The 21516-nt window shown below is 39.5% G+C and overlaps 1 protein-coding gene across 4 annotated transcripts in view; it reads left to right on the top strand.

Annotated features, from left to right (window-relative positions):
* The window catches only part of CA10 (carbonic anhydrase 10), a 194117-nt gene that overhangs the window by 32194 nt on the left and 140407 nt on the right, over positions 1-21516 (top strand). For all 4 annotated transcript variants that reach the window (XM_059864373.1, XM_059864371.1, XM_059864374.1 and 1 more), the window contains exon 4: positions 12506-12580. In XM_059864373.1, the coding sequence (XP_059720356.1) occupies positions 12506-12580 (75 nt within the window). The remainder of the gene's footprint in view (positions 1-12505; positions 12581-21516) is intronic.

The raw sequence follows: 21516 nt of genomic DNA, 5'->3' as shown, positions 1-21516 counted from the left end.
TGAAGGTGTTGAAAGTTATAGTTTAGATTGAGTAAGTCTATCTTCCCTACAAATTTTAGGTAACCTACATTTGGGTTTAACAGTGCACAAAATATCCATGTAAAATTCTGTAATCAGAACTACTTAAAATAATTAAAAAGCAGGTGTCACATAAGATTGTGGAAATGGAGTTCAGGAGTAACAATTAAAATTTTTCTTACAGCTTTTATTTTTATTTTGTTTTAAACTGCCCTGTCCTCTTATCTGCAGGACTACATTTCTGTTAGTACTCATGATCTTCTGAAACACTGCAGGGAAATTCCTCTAATTTTAATCTCTGCCATTAGGCACAGCTGTCTTGGATTACTCGTCAGTGACTGAGTAAGACACCTTGAGTGTGAGGAAGCTGCTCAGAGTGAACCATGGAACTCTGATGGAAAATCGAGTAGCATTAAATAGCTAAAGCAATAGGCTTATACTGGCTGGGAGAGAACCAGGATAAGGTTTCTAAGGAAGATCACACCAGCATCTAATACCATGTAAATATATCTTTCACTTGCAGTGTTCATCATTGTAATCACAGATTAGAGAATTTCTTTTTCTTGTAGCAGACCTTGTGCCATTTTTCTGTGAGCTTCCTATCAAAGCATTAGCAATGACTTAATGTTACACTACGATTGTTATGAAACTAATGGCTCATAGTTGCAGCTGGTTTTATTTTTAATCTCATAACTATGCAGGGGGTAACAATGATAAAAACGTTGTCATATATTTACTGCTAGGCCAATACCATCAGGTTAACACAGGCAAGACTTCTGTGATGTAAGATGAGATAAACCTGCAGAATAATTGATAGAGCAATCAGAATAGCTCAGATCAATAAAATCTACATGAAGAAAGGTCTTTTCCAAACTTCTGCAAGCCTGATTCTCCCCAGCCTAGCATTTTTCATTTGTGTGAAATGGCAGTAAAGTGAATGGAGAATTCTGATCTGGCAGGGTTCTACTCTTGGCTCAGGCTCAGATGTAAATGACATAAACGGTGCCATCAGATAAAAGCCTTTCTATGATTCATGTAAGTATAGAACGTAAATAAGTAATTTTAGAATGGCTTTTTTATATCTTGCAAATAAGCATATTTACTGAGGGGCATTCTGTATTTGCTGCAGCTTTTTATATAATGTCAACATCAGCATTCCAACAAGATGAAGGCTTCTTAGCACTGCAAATGCTGTACAGGTTTTCCAGCATCTGCATCGTGGTACTTGGTATCCAATACAATGCTATCTGATCATTTTAGAATACATTTACCCACCCAATAAGAGCTTTTCTTTTTTGAAACATGAGGCTACTCACTTTGGCCTCTAAGCTAGAGAGAGTTAACTGCAGACTTTATGGGGCATTGGCACCTTTGCTGTTTGCATTTACTGTGCATTTTTATGATCCTATACGATGCTGTTTCCATGTGCATGGAAGCCACTAGGAAACAAGAATGCACAACAACTTGCAGAATTTAGCCTGTAATTTTATGCTCCACAATGAGACATACCTACACTAATCTGACAGAATGAAAGCAACACATGTCATATGAGCTCCAAATAAATATTCTGTCTCCTCTGCAGCAGCTTTATTGAAAGAGATCTGACATAATGGTGTTGTATCAGCAAAGCTACTAATCTCAGATACCAGAGATTTCAGTGCTAGAGGAGGGAACACTGGACAAATGGAGGTCATTCAGTATCCTCAAGCACTTGGACAACTTTGTCATTTTGGACTGTTCCTGCTAATGGCAGAATACAGTACTACTGCTTAAAATGGTTTTTGCAGAACTCCTTGTGCAGGTAGCCTTCAGTGTCTGTTTAGAGGGGCTTGTTTATTTTCATGCCTTGCATGAAAACCAACAATGATTCTAGGAAGCAAAAGCCATACTCTGGGTTTTAGTGGTAAAAGCAGGAGCCCCGGAGGTATCACACTGTGGGTGGTTTTTTTGTTTTTTAAGATATTTAACCCTCTTCAGGAATACAGGATTGCTTTCTAGACCTTTTGTCTCCCCCTGCCAACAAGGAGCTGCCATGGAGGAGCTGCAGTGTTCTGGTAGGACCACAGCAGTGTCAGAAGCCACACAGAGAGACCACATGTCTCTTTATATGGTCCTTGGGTGGAAGAATTGCAGGAAGAGGTACGGTAGTTTAACTGAAATCAGAAGGATGCTGAGAGAATTTTGCTATTTTCATGTATCACAAGATGGCACATAGGAAGAATCCATTTCCTTGGCAACAATCCTTGAGCCATAAGGTTGAACCTGTTTACTCAGGCACAGAGTCATTCTGTCAGATGGGTATTAATACACCAATTGCAGAGAGCCTGTGTTGTATGTGCATCAGGTGTGAGTGTCCCAGATAGGATTCCCAGCAAGCATTGTCCATATGGCTGTTCATTCTAATGTTATATTCCCTTGTACCATTACTAATCCAGGTATGCGTTTGATTATGTTTCAAAAACAGGGAACAGCTTTTTCCCCCTTTCATAAGTCCTCTTGCCCACTTGCATAAAATAGATTGGAGTGATGGTTTTGGGGAAGTTTCTGGGAGACAAACTTTTCTCCCTGGCCTTACCAGACCTCTTCCTTCTGCATTCAGAGAAATGAGAGCTTTATAAATCTTTTCCCTTTTTAAGTAAAGTCCCTGTGGGCTCCATGCAAGTAAATCTTTGGCACCAAGCTGGATTTCACATGCACTGCAGAGTGGAAATCTGTGTTCAGTCACTCTCTGCATTACTTAGCAGGATGTTTTGCGTGGACTGCTATAAAATGTTGAGGTTTCAGGGTTCAGGAAAGAGCACAGCACAGGAGATTGTCACCCTAACTGCCCCCTCACAACCCCACCTGCCTTGCCTCTTGGTTTCCTCAGTGGACTCAGTTCTCTGTACATCAACAGGGCTACTAGAATTGCTCTTGCTCTACCTTAGTTATAGCTAGGGCACAACATAGGTATTGTATTTTCTGTGTTTCATTTTCATGTGAATTGAAGACATAAGGATCTAATATCTGAGGAATGTGTGGAGTGATGCCAGGTCATGCTTTTCTCTGATAGCTGAAGCAACTGCACTGACATCCAGTTATTTAGTACAGAGCTTTGATAATCTAGTTTTCTTGCTCATTTCATGCAGCCTGTTCCCTACTAATGAAGCAGATATGAAAAAATATCATCAAAATATTTATTTTCCTGCTATTTCTTTTGGAATTAGCTATTGTGAGTAATAGGGTTACCCACTGAACAGAACTGCAGAGCCAGCATATTTCGATTTTGATTTAATATAAACTCCATACAATGGATTATACTTCTCTTCTGGACCTGGCATGTATCATTCAGATTGCCCCAGAGTGGGGAAAAAGCAATATATTTTTCAATTGTATACATTTTGATGAATGCTGATATTAGGCAGCTGCATTTGAAAATACCCATCCTACCTGAATTCATTGCTTGCTTTTACCTCACTTTCTCTACATATATATGATTTTTTCAGCTACTTCTAAAATGCATGTGCCTCTTCCTGGCTGAACCAATTTGAGCTGTGTGTATGACTACAAGATGCATTTTAATGCAGTGTAATTTCCTGGGAAATTTTAAGTAGAAAAATTATGGCTCTACTTTGTTGGGACTCTTTAGTATCCTCTCCTGTTGCCATTTTGAAATCTTTAAGAATTTCACCTGCGGAGGGCATGAAAGCAAGTGTTGAGATTAAAGAAAATTGCAGTTCGGACTGGATTGCAACAATTTTCTGTTCATATATTTTGATTGTGAGTTGGGATTTGCACTGTACGAACATTTTGCAAATGTTCGTACAGTGTGGTCTAGCACAACTAAGCCATGCACAGCTGGAGTTCTCCAGGCAATGTTATAAAAACTAAAATATGAGGACAATTTCATCTGCGGACTGTAAAGGGTGCACAGTGGAACAGTCCTTTCAGTGTAACACATCACTACTCAATTAATGGAACAACATCAGTCCTGCAAGGAGAAATCTGCATCCACATGTATCCCATCCCACTGACATGGCTGGATTTTGGTAAGGCAGTGTATTGGTCCTACTGTTAGTACATTTCATTAAAGTACATTTAATTAACATAAGTTTTACTTTTGTTTCTGCAATATACAGTCAGTTAAATCATAAATACTGTTTTGTAGCTTGACAGAACAGTATTTAATGGTCTTTATCTTGTATCCCTTTAAGCCTTAATTTCACATCCCCTTCATAATTTTTAATGACAGCAACAATTTTTATTACGCTGCTGGAACTTTTCCCAGGGTAGTTGTGTTTTTCATAAATAATATGTGATTTAGAATTGAAACTGCTGCAAAAAGCTGTTAAATCCAGTGTCTTCTGTAACTGCAAATTTATGTTAAACAAAATTTGGCCCCAGTGAAAGAGATTGAAAGTGTCTTAAAAAGAAGACAACCCCAAAATCTAAGTCAAATGCTGCACAAGGTAACTGAGCTTTCTGTAGCTCAGGGAGAGTTGCTCTAAGTCGGAACATACCAAGCAAACCACAGGTGAAGGCAGAACATATTGGTATATCAGCTCTTTGCTCTTATGGAGATCAGCTGAACGTTTGTCTTGCTGTGTGTCTGTGTGTCCTTTGAAAATATTTCCAGTTAACAGTGACCTTATATTTTGACCACAAAATTTGCTCGAATTTCAATTTAAAGACAAAGAGAAGTGATGACAAAGAGCAGCAAACATGAGCAATCAAGACCTTTCTGCTCTTGGCTTTTCAGGACTTTGGAGAAACCATTTAGGCAACAAGTCTTACCAGGGGCAAACCTCATACAAAGCTTAGGCTTTTTGTTGCTATGAGACAGAGTAGAAATTTTCCAGGTCCCAGGGTAGAAATCCATTTTGATTTAAGTTAGATGTACATCTTTTAAACCTTGAATTTGAAACCTTGGCTGTTTAGTCTGCCTGTTCTTGCAAAAGCCTAAGCTCAGAGAAACTGCTTCAGTGAAAGACAGAGATAAGAGGGAGTAAGAGGGAGACAGGTCAACTTGGCCTAAGAATTCTTTCTGATAACAAAAGAACTAGCGCTAAATGTCACAGCAAAGTCTGTATAATGTATATGTATAAACCTATTGTGAAATTGTATGCATATGTATTTAGAGAGGGAGATAAAAAGAGACCTGAAGATCCCAGAGGTACGCATGCCTTTTAAAGAAAGTAATCCCTGCATGCGTCCCACGCTGCAATAAACATACCAGCTTTACAACTTTTACAAAGTTGTGGAGTTTTTGATTTTCTCCACAAAACATTCTGGCTAGCCAGCCAGGAGATTCCATCTCTGTCCCCGCAGGGCAGAAGAGATAGAGGGACCTCCTGGGTGTGCCCCGGGATCTTCCCGGAGGAGCTCTGCACGTCTCGCTTTGCCTTCTGCGGAGACAGACAAGGACCTGCTGGCATGCAGAGGATTTGGTATGTATTAAGAGGGCCCCCGGGAGATAGGAAGGCTGAATAAGTCACTCAGAGACGTCTGAGTGCTCAGCCTGTGCCTGCAGGCAGACATAGAGCAGCCGCTAGCAACCCTGGAGGTAGGTTCGAGTGAACTCGTGTGTGTGTGTGTGTAGCGTCCAGACACTTTATTGTTGTGTAGTTAATGTATTGTGTGTGTTTGTAATTGTGTGAGTGCATGGTGTACAAAGAGAGTATATCTACAGTGCGGGGGGTTTTCTACCCGCAACTGAAGGGGCCGAGTGAGGTCTGAGGCACCAGCCGAGGCAAGCTGTGGGAGCAGGGAGTGCCCTGCGGTGAAGTAGAACAAATGGAGAAACGTTGGTCAAGATGTGTATTGTGTTTAAAAGTAGTGATTTGTGTAGATCGAGCACATTTTAACCGTGAGTATGAGCTCAGAGAGTTCCTCTGCTTTGGTAGTTAGACTTTATCTCTAGAATTTTACTGTGTGCTGTTATTTTGATTGTGTCCAGAGTGTGTAAAGACTAGAAGAAGCTCGTGTGAGGAGATGCTAAAGTGTATTGTATGCTGTGTTATGTTGAGAAAAGTGGGCACTTTGAGAGATATGCCCTTTCCCAGTGAGTTTGTGTGGTTCTTCCCCCACATTGTAGTAATTTGATGCTCGAATTGTATAGTAGTGTTTGTAGAGATTTTAAGATTTTGTTTGTAACAAATGTAACATTTTACACAGAAGAACTACGGTACAGTAATTTATGTTTAACTGTAGGAAAATGAACTAAAGGAATTCCAAGAATTCCCCCACCACAGCAATTCAAGCACTGACTCATGAATTTGAGATAAGGGGGGGGAGCGGTGTGTGTCTGTGTTTGTGGAGATATCAAAGTTTTTGCTGTAACAAGCACAGCCTATTGCAAGGCAGTAAAGTGAGTGTCAGTAAAAATGCTTGAATTAGATTGTGCAAGAAGAGAACTAGAAAAGACTGAGATTTTGTAAAACAGAGTTTAGATAGAAGAGATTGAGCCATGCCTAACAGGATATCGCTCCCGCTCTGCAGGGCTGCGCAGCCTAAATGCAAGAGCAAAAATGAACAGTACCCATGGCAGAGACTGTTTAAAAGGAACAGTTCTCACGGCAGAGACTGTTTTGAAAGGAACAGTTCTCATGGCAGAGACTGTTTTTTGAGGTTCTGCCCCCTCTAAAGAGCAGAAATACCCACCAAAATCGAAGTAGTTGCTGGCAAGGTCAGGCAGGATGTCTCTTCACCAGAACAGGACCCCCATGGGCAGGAGGGGGCTCCCCTATTCTCCCCTGGAAAATTGCTCACCAGAAAGGAGCTACACTTCCCAGGGGCTCCGAGCAGTCCTCGAGACTTTTTGTGGGTTTAGTCCCAAAGTCTCTACTGAGAGCAACGCAGCCAAAGCTCGTCGAGTGGGTGCTCGGCTGCCTTGAAGCTTTTCCGAGGTTCTGAGATTACTTCTTGGGGCTGCAAGTTCGATGAGCCTCACGTTTGGGCGCCAAATATTAGAATATAATCCCAATATTGCTGAGTGGAGCGTGCCTGGGCTTGTCCGGCCTTAGTGCTCAAAGGTAGCAGCTGTGGTTTTTCACCTCAGAGACACCCTTGGCTGGCTGGGAGTTAGGCACTCAGAATGAGTCCAAGCAAAGTAGCAACTCAGTTTACCTCTAGTGGAAAAGGTTCAGGCAATGGTGAAGAGAAAAGAGTGGATTCTGCTGGAGGGTTAAATCCAGAGTTTATTCCAGGGTGACAAGAGTTCTGAATCTTTGCATCAGCTCCAACAGAATCCCGACCGCATGGTTCCAGTGCCTTTTAAACCCACAGGGAGGGGGGAGGGAGAGGATAGGTGAGCCACCAACCAGGTGGGAGGGGGAGGGTCTCAGGGGACAATGACACCTGGACAGGCCAATGACCCCAGGTCTGAGAAGCATCTGTTGAACTTCTGCCACTCACACAACGCCCTTACTGGAATGTGGAACTTGATAGACAGCAATTAGGAAGAGGGCAGGGGGAATGGAAGGAGGAAGTAGTCACAGCTGAGGGACAGGATATAGCTTCACACCACAACAAGAGATGAATGAGTTTATGAGACTTCAGTTAGTAATATAGTAAGTTTGAACTGAAAACAGCCTGCCGTAGAGGTTAAGTGATAAATGCCAAAGTGATAAACGGAATAGCCTGCAAGCAATTCCTGAGAGCTTTTAGTGCATTGAGAAGCTGGCACCTTGTGTACAATGCAGAGTTTCTGTGCCTTAAGTGTAAATTTAAAATTCCTGATCAAGCCAATTCAGAAGCTGAGATCTTAAAGCTTATGTGTGGAAGATCACATCTAATGCCTGCCACCTGAAAGTCTGTGTGTGAGAAAAATTGAGAAAAGATGACACTGTGAGGCTTGGGTAGAAACAAGATAGTATAAAGAGAAAGAGAAAATGAGAACTAACCAGAGCAAAGAAGTTCCTGAACTAGCTCCTTTGGGAGGGGCTCACTGAGAGAAAGCTGCCAGTAGGGACGGCTCAGAAAAGAAGAAAATTTATAGTACCTTATTGCAGTCAATGCTGTTTTAAAATAAGAAAAGAAATAAAATAAAGTCCCATATGTTGATGCAGTTTTATTTTAAGAATTCACCCAAAATGGCAGAGTAACTGTGGGTTCAGAGCGCCCTCTGACCTATTGGTGTTAGCCCTTGAAAAAGAAAATGAAGCAAAGAGAAAGCAAATCAAACGTGTTGTTCAGCATGCAACATAAGATAGCAATATAGGAAGTCAGAGAAAGTTTATCATACTGAAATGCAAAGTGATTACAACTCACAAAATAAGTACATATAATTTATTAAAGACTCCTCCTAAAGTAAAAAAAGATAAAGAAGACTTCCCCAAAAGGGAAGAGGACTCAAACTCCAAAAGTATACCCATTCGCACCCATCCCCCTCCTAGCAGTTCATCCAGAACTAAGAAGTAACAAACCCCTCTTCAAGAGGCAGTGAGACCAGAAAAAAAGAAAAGGGTAGAATTTTAGTTGGTACAAGAGCCATATATTCAGTTTTAAATAAAGCTTTAGTACCTGTAGAGAACCATTACGTTATAGTGTGAGGAACAACTGACCAGTCTGAAAAAGCATACTTTTGCAAATCTTTAAAGTAACATGTGTACTTAAAAGCTTTTGTATATGCCCAATTCTCTAAACATTCTCAAATAGAGAGTTACTCTAGAGGCAAATTATATAAAGATATTAAGCTTAACATTAACAGCCATTGAAATTTAGAAAAAAATTAATAAAGAGATATTAGAACAAGTATTTTCAGAAGTATAGACTTCTGCTGTACCAGAAAGAGTGAAAAATGCACCCCCCATAGTAAAAAAGCTTAAGAAAAGAACACAACCAGTGAGAATTAGGCAGTACCCCCTGAAAAGAGGATAGGGAAGAAATCAGCCCAATAACCAATAGTACTAGATTGAGGCCTGTCAATAAGATAACAAATAATTTATACCCTGTAGTAGTAAATCCATATACTTTACTAACTTGTTTAACACCTGAGCTAACTTAGTTTACTGTTTTAGACCTGAAAGATGCCTTCTTTTGCCTCCCTATCCACAAAGCCAGCCAGAAAATTTTTGCATTCAAATAAAAAAGCCCTAAAAGCAGTGCAAAACCCAGCTCACATAGTCCATGTGCCTCAAAACTTCAGAATTCCCCCACTCTGTTAAAGGAGCAACTTGCAAAAGATCTAGAGTCCTGAAAAGCTCCACAAGAAGAAAAAAAGCTGTTGCAGTACGTAGATGACCTTCTAGTCGCCACTCAGACGAAAGAAGCATGTGTAGCCTAGACGGTAAGCCTTTTGAATTTCCTAGGACTCCAAGGATACAAAATATCAAAGAAAAAAGCACAAGTAGTGAAACAGAAAGTAATCTACCCGGAGTATGAAGTGAGTGCTGGGCAACGGACTTTAAAGCAAGCTCGCAAAGAAGCCATATGCCAAACCCCAAAACCCCAGACAGTAAAAGAACTCTGAACCTTCTTAGACATAGTAGGGTAGTGCCAGCTGTGAGTTTATAATTATGAACTGCTCATCAAGCCCCTCTATGCTCTTATTGCCAGTAGAAAGCGAGATGCTGAGCTACAACCTTCAGAATAATGATCAGAGAAACCTTTTCTTGTGTTCTTGAACTGTGCTCCCAGATGCTCTCACACTGTGAAAGAGCTGCATGTCAGAGACACCAGTCACAAGAAAGTTTCTGCCAAGTTACCTGGGTGGCTGAAGAGGGGGAACAGGCATGGGTGTTCCAGAATTTGTGAGTTGAAATACATGAGAAAATCTTTTTGCCAAAAAATAGCTCACAAAAGGTATAGAGCGAAATTGAGTGTTACGCTGGTGCTGGCTAGCTTTGCTAACTTCTTGCAGTGTAGATTTGCCTGTGGAACAACCAAAAACAAATGTTTAGGTGACCCTAGCCAAGGCAGCGGGCTCAGACCATGTGCCTGTCCAATTTCGAACTCAGAAAAGCCTTTTTCAACCTGTCTGTTCGGTGTGCCAGTAAAAGACTGGCCGATACCTAGATATAATGATCCCTTGACCAAAAAGCAACTTAATATTAAATCAGGTGAGGTTACCAAAGGGAGAAATCCTGTAGCTGATTGGGACATTTGGACCAAAGAATTTCATAAAGCACCTTCTGAACCCCAAGAATTGGAGATTCTTTGTTCCTTAATAATGGATTTCTCTCTTACGTTTTCAGAGAGCAATTGGCGAGAGAATGATCCTCCGAAATACAATGTCACTCCCAATTACCCTGCTTACAGAAACTCAAGTTTTTGGTGTAATTACTCAGATTGTTGGAGTGGACTTTCTGGTGTTGACCAATATCCATGACAATTACCAAAAGGATATTGGTTCATTTACGGAGATAGGGCTTGAAAAGATATTCCATCATGCCTTGAAGGTGGTCCATGTAGTATTGGACAACTTATTGTACTAGCACCTAGTGCTAAGACAGTCATTAAGAAAAAACATAGACGAAAAAGATTTGTCCATCAATGTGAAAAAAACTGTAATAGTGATTTTAGGCCCTGGAAAGCTGTGAAAAGAGTTTCAGCAGGTTTACTTCTACCCCAACTTGCTTCTGCCATGGCATTGAAACAGTCAGATCAAGTTAGATGTTGGCTGAGTAAACAAACCAATGCCACATCCATTGCAATCAGTGATATGCTGACAGACATCAGCAGTGTTAGACATGCTACCCTTCAAAACAGAGCAGCAATTGGTTTTCATTTACTGGCACATGGAGATGGTTGTGAGGAATTTGAAGAATTGTGTTGTATGCATCTGACTCTTCTGAATCCATCCACAAAAGCATACAAAAGCTGAAAGATCTAACAGCTCAAATGAAAGAAGATGTTGAATCATGGTTAGATGATTTGTTCAAAGGATGGAGCTTTACACCTTAGTTAAGGGAACTTTGTAAAATAGGTTTGTACATGTTAGTAGTTTTGGTGGTGGTACTAGTAGTAGTACCTTATATACTTCGGCGTGTGCGACAAATGATGGACAAAAAAATCAAAGAAGTTTTCATCGTACAAAAGAGAGATCTAGGAAATAAAATCACAGGAAGTTCTCAAGATCTTACAGAGATAGTGGATACAAGTATAGACATATATGAAGGCTTTGAATTAAGACCTTGGAATGGACAAGACTTATAAGAACCATAAATAGTAACTATCAGATTTGACTTATATCCTTTGAATAGAACAGATCTTTTATAGCATTAAAAATTGCTGTGGTGTAAAAAAGTAATGCTTAAAGCAAGTAAGACAGGTGCCTGAAACAAACAAAAAGAAATAAGTATTGTAGTACGGCTTTGTAGTTCAAGGTAGTTAGTAAGAAACAAAGTGAAGAGAGTTTCTTTGTGGTTGTACCAAGAGGGGGAAATGTGGGAAATAGTAAAGGTAAAAAGATTTCCAGAAAACTGTAAAAGCAGACCTTAGAAAAAGAAAGAACAGAAAACTTGGAACTAGCTGCAGCTGCAAAGTCTGAAAGTAGAAAAAGTTACAATAGTACAGTAAGCAAGGACATGAAACAATAGCTTGAGTTTTAGGCTTGGCTAAGATAGACCTTAAGACTGTAGAAAAATATGCTTAGCAAGACAGCTGAATGTTTTAAGCTTAATAATGAAGTATTGTGTATTGTTAATAGAGAGCATACAAGCAAGCATTCTGTGAAGCAGGTGTATGTCTGCTTTTAGTGATTGCCTAGAACAGTTGTCTGTAAGCTTTAGCAACATGCTGTTGGCTAGAAAGTTTTTAAAATGCTCTGCAACAAATAAATCTTTAGCTGCTGCTGGCAAGATGTGAGCTATTGCCATCTTTCTATTGTCTCAACCATGTAATAAGGCTGATGCTGCAATAAAATCTCAAGGAACGTATCCCGGCAGTTCCATTCTGTTCTTGAAAAACCACCAACACAGAGAAGATGGAAAAAAACAAATTCCTGTCTCAGCACTGGAACCTGAGCCAGTGTTGGGGATGCTGTGAGCTGTGCCTTTCTGGCCTGTTTTGGAACTCAAAGCCTGTGGGATGATATGAATCAGTGACAGACACAGATATTATTGGCTGTGGTTCACTCTGCCTCTTCTTCACAAGCAAAGTGAAGGATCATTGGGAAGCTCAGGAAAGGAAGGGTAGAAACTGCTTTTCAGTCAGACAACTTGGACTCAGGTATCGACTACTAAGCACTCTTTTTCTCAGCATTTTTATCCTATATTGACTTTATCGGTGGCACAGAAGCCACTGGTAGTGCTATAAATCCTCATTTTCTACCTGCATTGTTAAGTTTTGTGATCAAGTCTTCCAAAGTAGAGTATATTTTACTGTGTGATGTATAGGGACAAACTTCTCCAAGATACATATGCATAGTATGATTCCATAGATTGAATAAAGATCACCTTGAGTGACTCTTCTGTAGAGGATAGTACCCTGTTAAAGGTTCCTAAAATTAAGCTGATTAAGTCCTATGTTTTGCCCTAATTTTATAGTTTCTTTGATTATTTCTTTCTAGCTCAACAAAATTCACCAAAAATCCATGAAGGCTGGTGGGCTTATAAGGAGGTGGTCCAGGGAAGCTTTGTTCCTGGTAAGTGTAATTTTAAAATTTTAGATTTCCTTACAAATTTTTTTCACTGGAATTAATGTAGTTGGATTTGGAGAAGATATTTTGGGTTGCTTTGTTTTCATTGCAAAGATTTTTAGTTGACAAGTACTCAATATCACATTATTGTGAAGCACAGAAAGGTTTCTGTTAATCCATCACGCAAGGACTAGAGCTGTTTTTCAGGGAAGAAATCACTTTGACATTCCTGGTTTCTCTCAGTAAAACCAACATGATGCTGCTTTGTGAGCGTGTGTGTTCTGTATGTAGAAAAGGGAAAGTAACTAAAAAGTATTACTGTTAACTGGATGAAATAATTTATCTGTTGCAGCACTTCTAGGTAATAGCATTTCTATAATTTTAGATTATATTTTAGAGTAGATTAGGACAGGAGCCCACTACATGCAATTGTCACTGATTTTTGTTTAGTAAATAAACTATGAGTCAAAAAAATTAAATAACTGGGCTTCATTGGATTCTGTGCAGTATCTTTTCAGTGTGATTGAGATTAATATGCATTAATTGATGTGTATTAGCTATATCTTATAAGGTAAAGTAGTGCTTCAAGTTTTATCATGAATGCATTGAGAAAACTGCTACGTGATCCTTATTTTCTTGTAATAGAAAATATTGCTTGGCTGTTGTGTGAGTGTTGCAATACAACACAAAATGATCAACACACACACATTGAGATGTCTAAGGTAAAAAAAGGGCTGTTTATTTTTGAACTCTGATATTTATAGAATTTTAAAAGTGACCATGGATTGGAGGATGAAATTGCTACGTCTTTAACCACACTGGTTAAACTAACAGTCCATCAATTTTCTCCTCTTCTAGAAAGAATGCAGAACAATCATTATTTACATGAAAAGTGCATGAGAAACTCCATTACAAAAATGTAAACATTAGAAGGTTTAGAAGAACTTAGAAGAACAGGGCGACATATGAGCTATTCCTGAGGATCTGTAGGAATTTCATCTGAAATTCCCAAAATGCTGATTGCCTTGTTAAGAATTCTAGTGCAAATGAGATTAAGTATTTCAGCCCACACATTTCTGGCACTGAAATGTTTGTGAAAATCTACAGGCCTGGAGCTTAATTACATATTGATGTAGCATAAAGTAGCTTTTCAGATGTACTTAAGATTGGTCTGGGCTGTCAGACACACTCCAGTGTACTGTGCATGTTTAGTTCCTCATAGTGATAGAAGGGGAAGAAACTGGATAATATAATCATCTGATTTCAAGATATTTCAGTCTTTCTGAGTTGCATAACTCAGGTAGATGCCCAGCAGAAAATGAAGGAAAAAAAAATTTGCTAGACAGGCCTAAACTTAAAGTTACTGAGAAAAATAATATAATTGTCAGAATGTGTAAGAGCCATAACGAGGGATGCGGGACTCTAGGTGGCTTATTACATCCAAGATGTCACAGCAGTCCAGGGTGGTGGGTGACAGAGCCTGTGCCTACAGCTGTCAGCTCTAGCTGCAAACAAGCCTGAAGACCCTTTAATTTTGGTTACAATGCATTATATACTTTTCTTTGCTGAGCATCTTAATACAGAAGAACCAATCTATACCTTAACTTTTACCTATAGCCTATCATAACTACTATAATTACCATATTCATGTCACAGTTCTCCAATCACTGGAAGTTAGTACGTTACAGTTTAAGCTAGAAGTTGTTTTTCAGTTTTCTTGCAGTGGAAAATTCTGAGACCTTTTTTCTACTACCGCAACATTGGCGGTCTTGTTTGCCTGTGGTATCTTTCTTGGTAAAAACATCTTCTTGTTTGGGGTGGGTTTATCCTTTGCTCTAAGCCATAAAAACCCCTTCTAACTAACACACCCTTTGCCTTCTTAGTTATTCAGTGAAACAGCAATTCTTTTCTTCTATATCAAAACTTGATTTCATTTCTATTCCTTCTTCAGATTCTACATTCAAAAATCTTTCTTTCTACCAAGGATACATATCTGTGAGACTTTCTTGTCAAACTTTAATCCTTCCCAACAAGAATGTAAAGAAACCTGTGATCAGTTCATGCCTGTGGTGTTCTAGTCTTAATACTGTGAGTTATTTAGGCTTAGGTACATCCTTGGAATATAAATGAGGAAACAGTAATGACTCAGAACCTTCTGGGAAGGAAGACCTTTTAGAGTGGTATGGAAGGACACCTCCTTTCTGAGGGAAACCTGAATTACCAATGTGTTGAATATCTGACTAACCCAGGACACATGCTCAAGAACTGGTCCAGAAAGTCAGTAATGAAAAGCTTACTGAAGCCACCTTGAAGAAAGCAAGGGGAATTTGGGGGTACCTTTCTTTCAAATTCAACTCTGCAACATGTCAGCCTCAGCAGAAGAGAAAAATCCCATGAGACTTTACAGTACAAACAACTAAATTTTTTCTCCCAGATTTGGGAGCCTTTGAAAACCATATTTAAAGTATTTCAAGGCTGCATTTGTGGCTATGCTCTCAGACTAACACATCACAAAGGATCTGTTGGTGCATATTAAGTTTATCCATGCTGGTGGCAGTCCCGTATCAGATCTCACATGAGATGCTAATTAGCACCTGAGAGGTGAGAGCTGCCAGGCAGACTGAGGAGCTGTTGCTGGAGTTGCTGATGTGCACTGAAGCAAACAGCTACAGCCATCTGCTAGGATGTTTTCTTCCCACAGCTGTTTGTCCTGACCCAGGGCTGGAAGTGAACACCCCCAAAGATATTAGAAAGGAGTGTTTGTCCAGCAGCCTGTCACTGCAGTTCAGAACTGGAATCTCAGCTAATATGACTGACATGAATCCAGCTCTGTAACTGCTTGGGGGAGTAGCCACAAATGCAGAGATGATTAATTAGGGGCAATATAATTGTAAAACACTCCAGGAGGAGTTGCCGCAGTTCGTCTATCACAGCTTTAGCTGGGTAAATACATTTCACCTACTTCAAAGCAAAGTCACTGTCTCTCTTTGAACTCTCACTTCTTCCATGGAGAGCTGTGTAGGAATGTGGTTAGGAGTGTATCACAACATGCCTGGGTTAGAATGTGCTAATCATAAGTTTTTCTGCTTAGTCTGTTTTGGAAGCATTTAAGCCAAGTCCTAAAACTACATTGGATCCTGTGCAGGTTTGCCATTGAGCAGTTCATATAATCAAGCTATATTTCATTACATTCCCCAAATCCAGACTCCCTATATTCTGGGATAGATTTTAGAAAAAAATAATTTCAATCCCTTTCTAATGTTTATCTGGACACAGGTTTTTTCCTGCTATAAGCCACTGAGCTGCAGTCAGTGATGTGTATCTCACAGAAGGGAAGGATGTAGGCAGAGATGAGGTACAAGACCCCTCACAGTGTCTTTCCCCAGTTTGCTTCTTTCAGTGCTCCAAGAGAAGGCAGCATTGAACTGACAGGTTCTCTCAGCACAGGAACTGTGGCTCAGGTCTGTCTTGGTGCCCAGCCTTGAAAGAGAGATGCAGAGATCTCAAATGCAGGAAGGAAAGTTCATCAAGGCTGGATTTGTGTATCTGCGACTGGAGCAGAAACCACTCTCCATCTCTCACCTGTTCTACAAGCAAAGAATTGCTCTTATGATTTAAATCATGTAGGCAAACAAAGTAGAACTTCAAAATGTTAATTGAATGCAAATCAGGTTACAAATTGAATTTTGGGGAATGTTCAAGGATAAAGAAGGAATACTTTCCTTTTTGCATGGTGATTTGCATAATGATAAAATTATTTATATTATTACAAATGCTTACTACATAGACTTTTTCTGGTGTGGAATATCAAAGTAGTTCTTGATGGGTTAAAACACTTTTAAATAACCTTTTTCATGATTTTTCTTTGGCTGTGACTATGAATATGTGGTGTTACTGGAGTGATGCAAGCAACTTCCAGGTGACCAAGACACTCATATTCCAAATCATTGGTAATCTTGTTGTTCCTTTAAAAAGATGTGTATAACCTTTGATAATCTTTGTGATTGTATTGATCCTTTTCATACTGGTCCTGTTTTTTAATACCATTATGAAAGTGGGCTTTGGTAAGCATAAAATATAAAGTTTGTTAAATCTGATTTGTGATCACAGAGTGCACTTGGAAAACCTCCATCCTGTTGTGGAAATTCTGGACTATGTGATAGTACAAGCATGTAAGTGTTTCGTTCCCAGGGAAGACATTGTCTTTGGGCCCCTCTACTAAGTGATACCAAATCTAAAGTTACTTTACAGGGTGCTAGTGCCAACCTCAGCTAACAGGAGGAAATCCATCAAATAATGAGTGAACCTTGCTGAGGGAGCAAATGTTGTTCTCTTTCCTTGTAATAAAAGCTGTAAATGAATTCTAATTCCAGATGAAGATCTCCATCCACTAGGATTCCAGTCAAAGCCTGCCTTTTTCCCTGAGGTTCTGAGATGAGAAATCCCCTTTTCATGGTTCCTTCACAACTTGTTTTACACTAAAAGGGAAAAGGCTGCTGGAGTTCTGTGACGCTGTTCCTGCCTTTTGCAAGGATCCTGTTGGTGGGATTATGCCCTAACCTTGACCAGCTGGCTCAAAACATGGGCACTGAGAAAGGTTGTGAAGCACTGAGAAACTGCCAACAAGCAGGAAATGCATGAATTTTATAATGATATACAAGGGAGAAGAAGTCTGAAACAATTGACAAGCTTGATGCCAAAACCTCATTTTAAACTTCTGGCTATCCCCCGGGCTTAAAATTTCTTTTATTACAGCTTTGAGCTTTTTTTTAAAATTAGAAATGTCTTTATGTACGTGTTCAAAAATAACTTTGATGGGCAGGTCACTGTAAGAACCATAAACTGTTTGTCCACGGCTTGAAACTGAGAGATGAAAAACTTCAAACCCATACACTTGTTAAACTTTCATCTCTCCATTTGTGCCACCCTGCAGTCACAGATGGGTCTGTATCATACACTGACATGGTGAGCACTTAGTGTGGCTGCCTGAACAGCAAAAACCAAACCTGCTGATTCCTACTCCTGCACTGCTCACTCTTCTAACTATTTAATCTCTCCTAGTCTTATTTTGGAACTTCAGGAGGCTGCAGCATCACTCACCATCTGGTGCATTTTGCTTATCAGTGAAAACAGTGGTGCTATCTGAGCTACAGCAGCACTTTAAACAGTCTGCACACACCCTTCAAAATCATGCAGTCTGCTGTTTCCTCTGAGGAGTTAACCAGCCATATATAATTATTTATTGGAATGATAATAGCAGTTTTTCTTTTAGAAAGCAGTATTTTGGAACAGTTCATTTCTTCAGGATGATAGAACATAGATACTGGAAATCATTCACTTACTGATTTTAACTTAGGTTAGTATATATAATATGTCAGCTTTGGTTGTCAGTTAAAGATAGCTTAAAGGAAATATATTTCATAACAGATATTTTCCTGGTTTCTCGCTTCCTTTGGTAATTCTGCAAAAATTGACTCTTTGAAAATCATGTAGCTAAAAAGGAGACTAGTTTTTAAAAAAATTTTTATGTGGGAGTTAAATATAATACAACATGGACTTTTTCCCAGTTACAATACCTGGTTGCACCGTGATTTGGTTCCCACAGCCCCTGTTCTCACTTGACCAAGGAGCTTGAGACTGGGGATCACCCTTTACAGGTGTTTTTGTTACCATCCTGAAACTCAAAAATTTCCTGTCTTCAGGTCCTTCCCATGCCTTTGAACACACATCTGTGCAGTCCTTTCTAAAAGGGGGCCTTTATTTCAATAAAGTCACTGTTTTACATACAGCCTGTAACTGCAGCCTTTTGGCAAACAGATCTCTAAATGCTGTTTTTCCCTCTAACTCAGTCCTTCCATGAAAGAAAGAAAAAGTTTTATGGGGCCAGCAAAGTGAACTAATCACAGGAAAGCATTCTAAAGACCTAAAATTTTAAACCTTCACAAACTTGTGACTGAAACACAGTTCTTTGCTAATGTTGTCTCAGATCCCTTTTCTTTTAACAGCCTGATTATCTTTCTTAGCTGTGGCTTTTCCTCCTCAGTTACAATTAGGATCCATGAAAGGAGAATTGCATGCAGGACATGAACCCCGGCCTTTTCTTGGTTATCCTGACGTGACCAAATGATTAAAATTGTCTTCGTGCCTGTTCCTAGTCCCATGAGGCACTGCAAAGCCTTCCCTTGTTATCACCCAACACATGAAGTGCCAGGTTGGACCTTGCTGTGTCACCAGCTGTCCAGGGCCTGTCCTGCTGCACCCGCAGGTTTCCCTGCCAGGACATGAGCAGTGTCCCTCTTCTGCTTCAAGAAAGTGCAAATAAGGAAAAGCTTGAAGGCAGTGACTTGCAGATCCTTGTCAATTATTGTCCCTCACACTTGCTGCTAGGTTAGATAATATTTTTGGCGTGGGAGTACTCCAGATATTTTTTGATGAAATTGAAAATCCTCTTTCCCACTATCCTGAAGGGGATGCTGTTTATCTTGCAGTGACATTAAATAGGGGTTATAAGCACAAAGAACAATTAAGTACCAGGAATTTTTTGTACAGCTGTAGATACCAAAACCTGCATGGATGATGGCTTCTAGCTGGGAAGAAGTCCAAGAGGTTAATACCATTTAGGCAGTCATATACTCGGAGAGCAGTGTCCAAAATGTGTGCTGTCCTACAACACTATTTGTTTACAATCTCCACAAATCTTTGAAGTGAAAAGCCAGCAAGCCACCCATGTGATGTTACAAGGGTTCATCTTTACATGATGAGCACATCCTCTTAAGCTTTTGCTTAAGAAAAGAAGGATCATCCCTGTGCACTACCTTAGCTGGACCATCAAAAATTGGGGTTTGGGATAAAAAGGGTAAGACTAGTATTAAGAATCTTTCTTTTCCAAGGTTCTTCACTGTGACCTAAAAGCAAGGGAAGGAATCCCAAGGATAAACACTGGTGTATACAGGAAAGGGTTTGGGGGGTGTAACTGGATGATCTTTACAGTCATTTCCAACTCAAAGCATTCTGTGATATTCTTGACAAGCTGAGTATAAAAGCCATTGGAACAATGGTCTGTGACTAAGTCATTAATAACTTAAAGCTCATAACTACTTACTTGGAAGGATTATTCAGGAAAGTTCTAAGAGCCAGAAGCAAGGCTCCTGTACAATGCTGGATGTATGTATTGATATATTCAAAAAGTTTTACCTTATGCCTTGACAGGCTAATCTTCACATGGTATCTAGGGAGTTCTTGACACCCTTTGGCACTGGACATTTTAGTGGTAACCACAACTTAGAAGAGTAGAATTGAAGCACAAAGAAATCTGATAGAAGAATTAGTTGCTGCTCAGAGACTTAAGTACCTTTTTAAGCTAATAATTCAAGCTGAAAATGAGTAGACATCTGCCACAGGTCCTTATGTAAGGAGGGGACTTGTCGTTCTGGCTATTAATTACCTTGTAGTAGTAGTTTTCTTGTGGGTGTGCACATGTTTTTGTAAGAAACAGTAGCAATCATCACTTCCTACATAAAAGCCCTCTTTATATATTTTTCATGGGATAGTGTAAAAGAAGATAGTGTCCTTTGGAGAAAGAAGTCATTGAGAATAATAAGGAACAGTATTTTTCTGTGCTAATAATGTTCTTCCCCAGTGGAATGTAATTGGACTTAATGAGAGAAGGGTTACAGTGCTCCAGCTTATGTTTGCTTGGATACTTCTGCCATAAATCTGTGTGGGATGAGATAGAACTGGAAGGGATTGCAATATAACATGGAAACAGGGATAATGAGTGGCACTAAAATGTAGGTCCACTGCTATTCTTGTCATTATCCCACTTACAAAAATTACTCTTGTAAAATACCTTGAAAGAATTTCAAGAGTACTACAGTTACAGTTGAGATTGTCTGGTAGGAATTCAGCTTCTCTTTCAATGAGACTGTTCACATCTGGATATTATAGTGACTTCAGGAAGATTATTCCAATTACACTGGTGATGGACACAGTACCAATGAGGACTTTATATATAAACACAGTGTGCAGCTTTTAATTTGCACATCTCATTAGTGCAATTTAGTGTAGAATTTGCCACATCATACAGAGGAAAATATGGTCACTGCAGCTACACCCTCTCCTGTGGTTAAAACAAACCCATGTGAAGATCACACCACTGGTCTGTGCATGGTTACACAGAGTAACTCTGCCTGTTGGCTATTGTCACTGAAGCTTCACTAGTACTAACAAAAAAAACTCTCTGTCAAATTCTGTCCCCTGCCTAATTAAGAAATCAAAAAGAAAAGGAAATGAGACTGTTACCTAAAGGTGGATACAGCTTATGGTATGCAAGTACTTTCATAATAGACAGCTATGATTTTACGTGTAAATACAGATTCGTGGCATTATTTGATCATAGCAATTCAGTAACCTGCTAAGCTGACTTTATTTCTGAAAGTCTGTTTATGTGTAGGATTCCTCAGACTCCTCAAATACAGAATTGCTGGAGACTTGATCATCTGAAACCACTCATTTCTACTTAGTGAAAATTTCCCCCTATCATAACACCTCTATAATAAGGTCACTTTTGAATTCACTGCACCATGAATGTATTGAACATACTCAGGAGCAAAATCCATGCTCAGCATTTGAATCTGCCTGTGAAATTATTATCTGGATAAGTTTTACATGCTGTTACTTACATAGATTAAAATACAGATATTCTATACCATCACCCCATCATGGCATATCTGGGCACATACTGTTTGTGGTCAGTGAAAGATTTATCCTCTCAGAACTCACCACAAAATACAGTCACCTACTTAATGCATTTCCGGGTACCTGCTGCCACTGCAAGCTGTAAATCACATTATTATGGTCAATGAATCTGCCCAAAAAAGGAACCTTCCTGAATCTTACTGATTTTTTCCTAGCACTGAAAATACTACTTAAAATTGTCACCT

Source organism: Haemorhous mexicanus, chromosome 20 (assembly GCF_027477595.1).
Source record: "Haemorhous mexicanus isolate bHaeMex1 chromosome 20, bHaeMex1.pri, whole genome shotgun sequence".
Lineage (NCBI taxonomy): Eukaryota > Metazoa > Chordata > Aves > Passeriformes > Fringillidae > Haemorhous > Haemorhous mexicanus.
The sequence above is the reverse complement of the archived record's forward strand: the minus strand, read 5'-3'. Positions and strand labels throughout refer to the sequence as shown.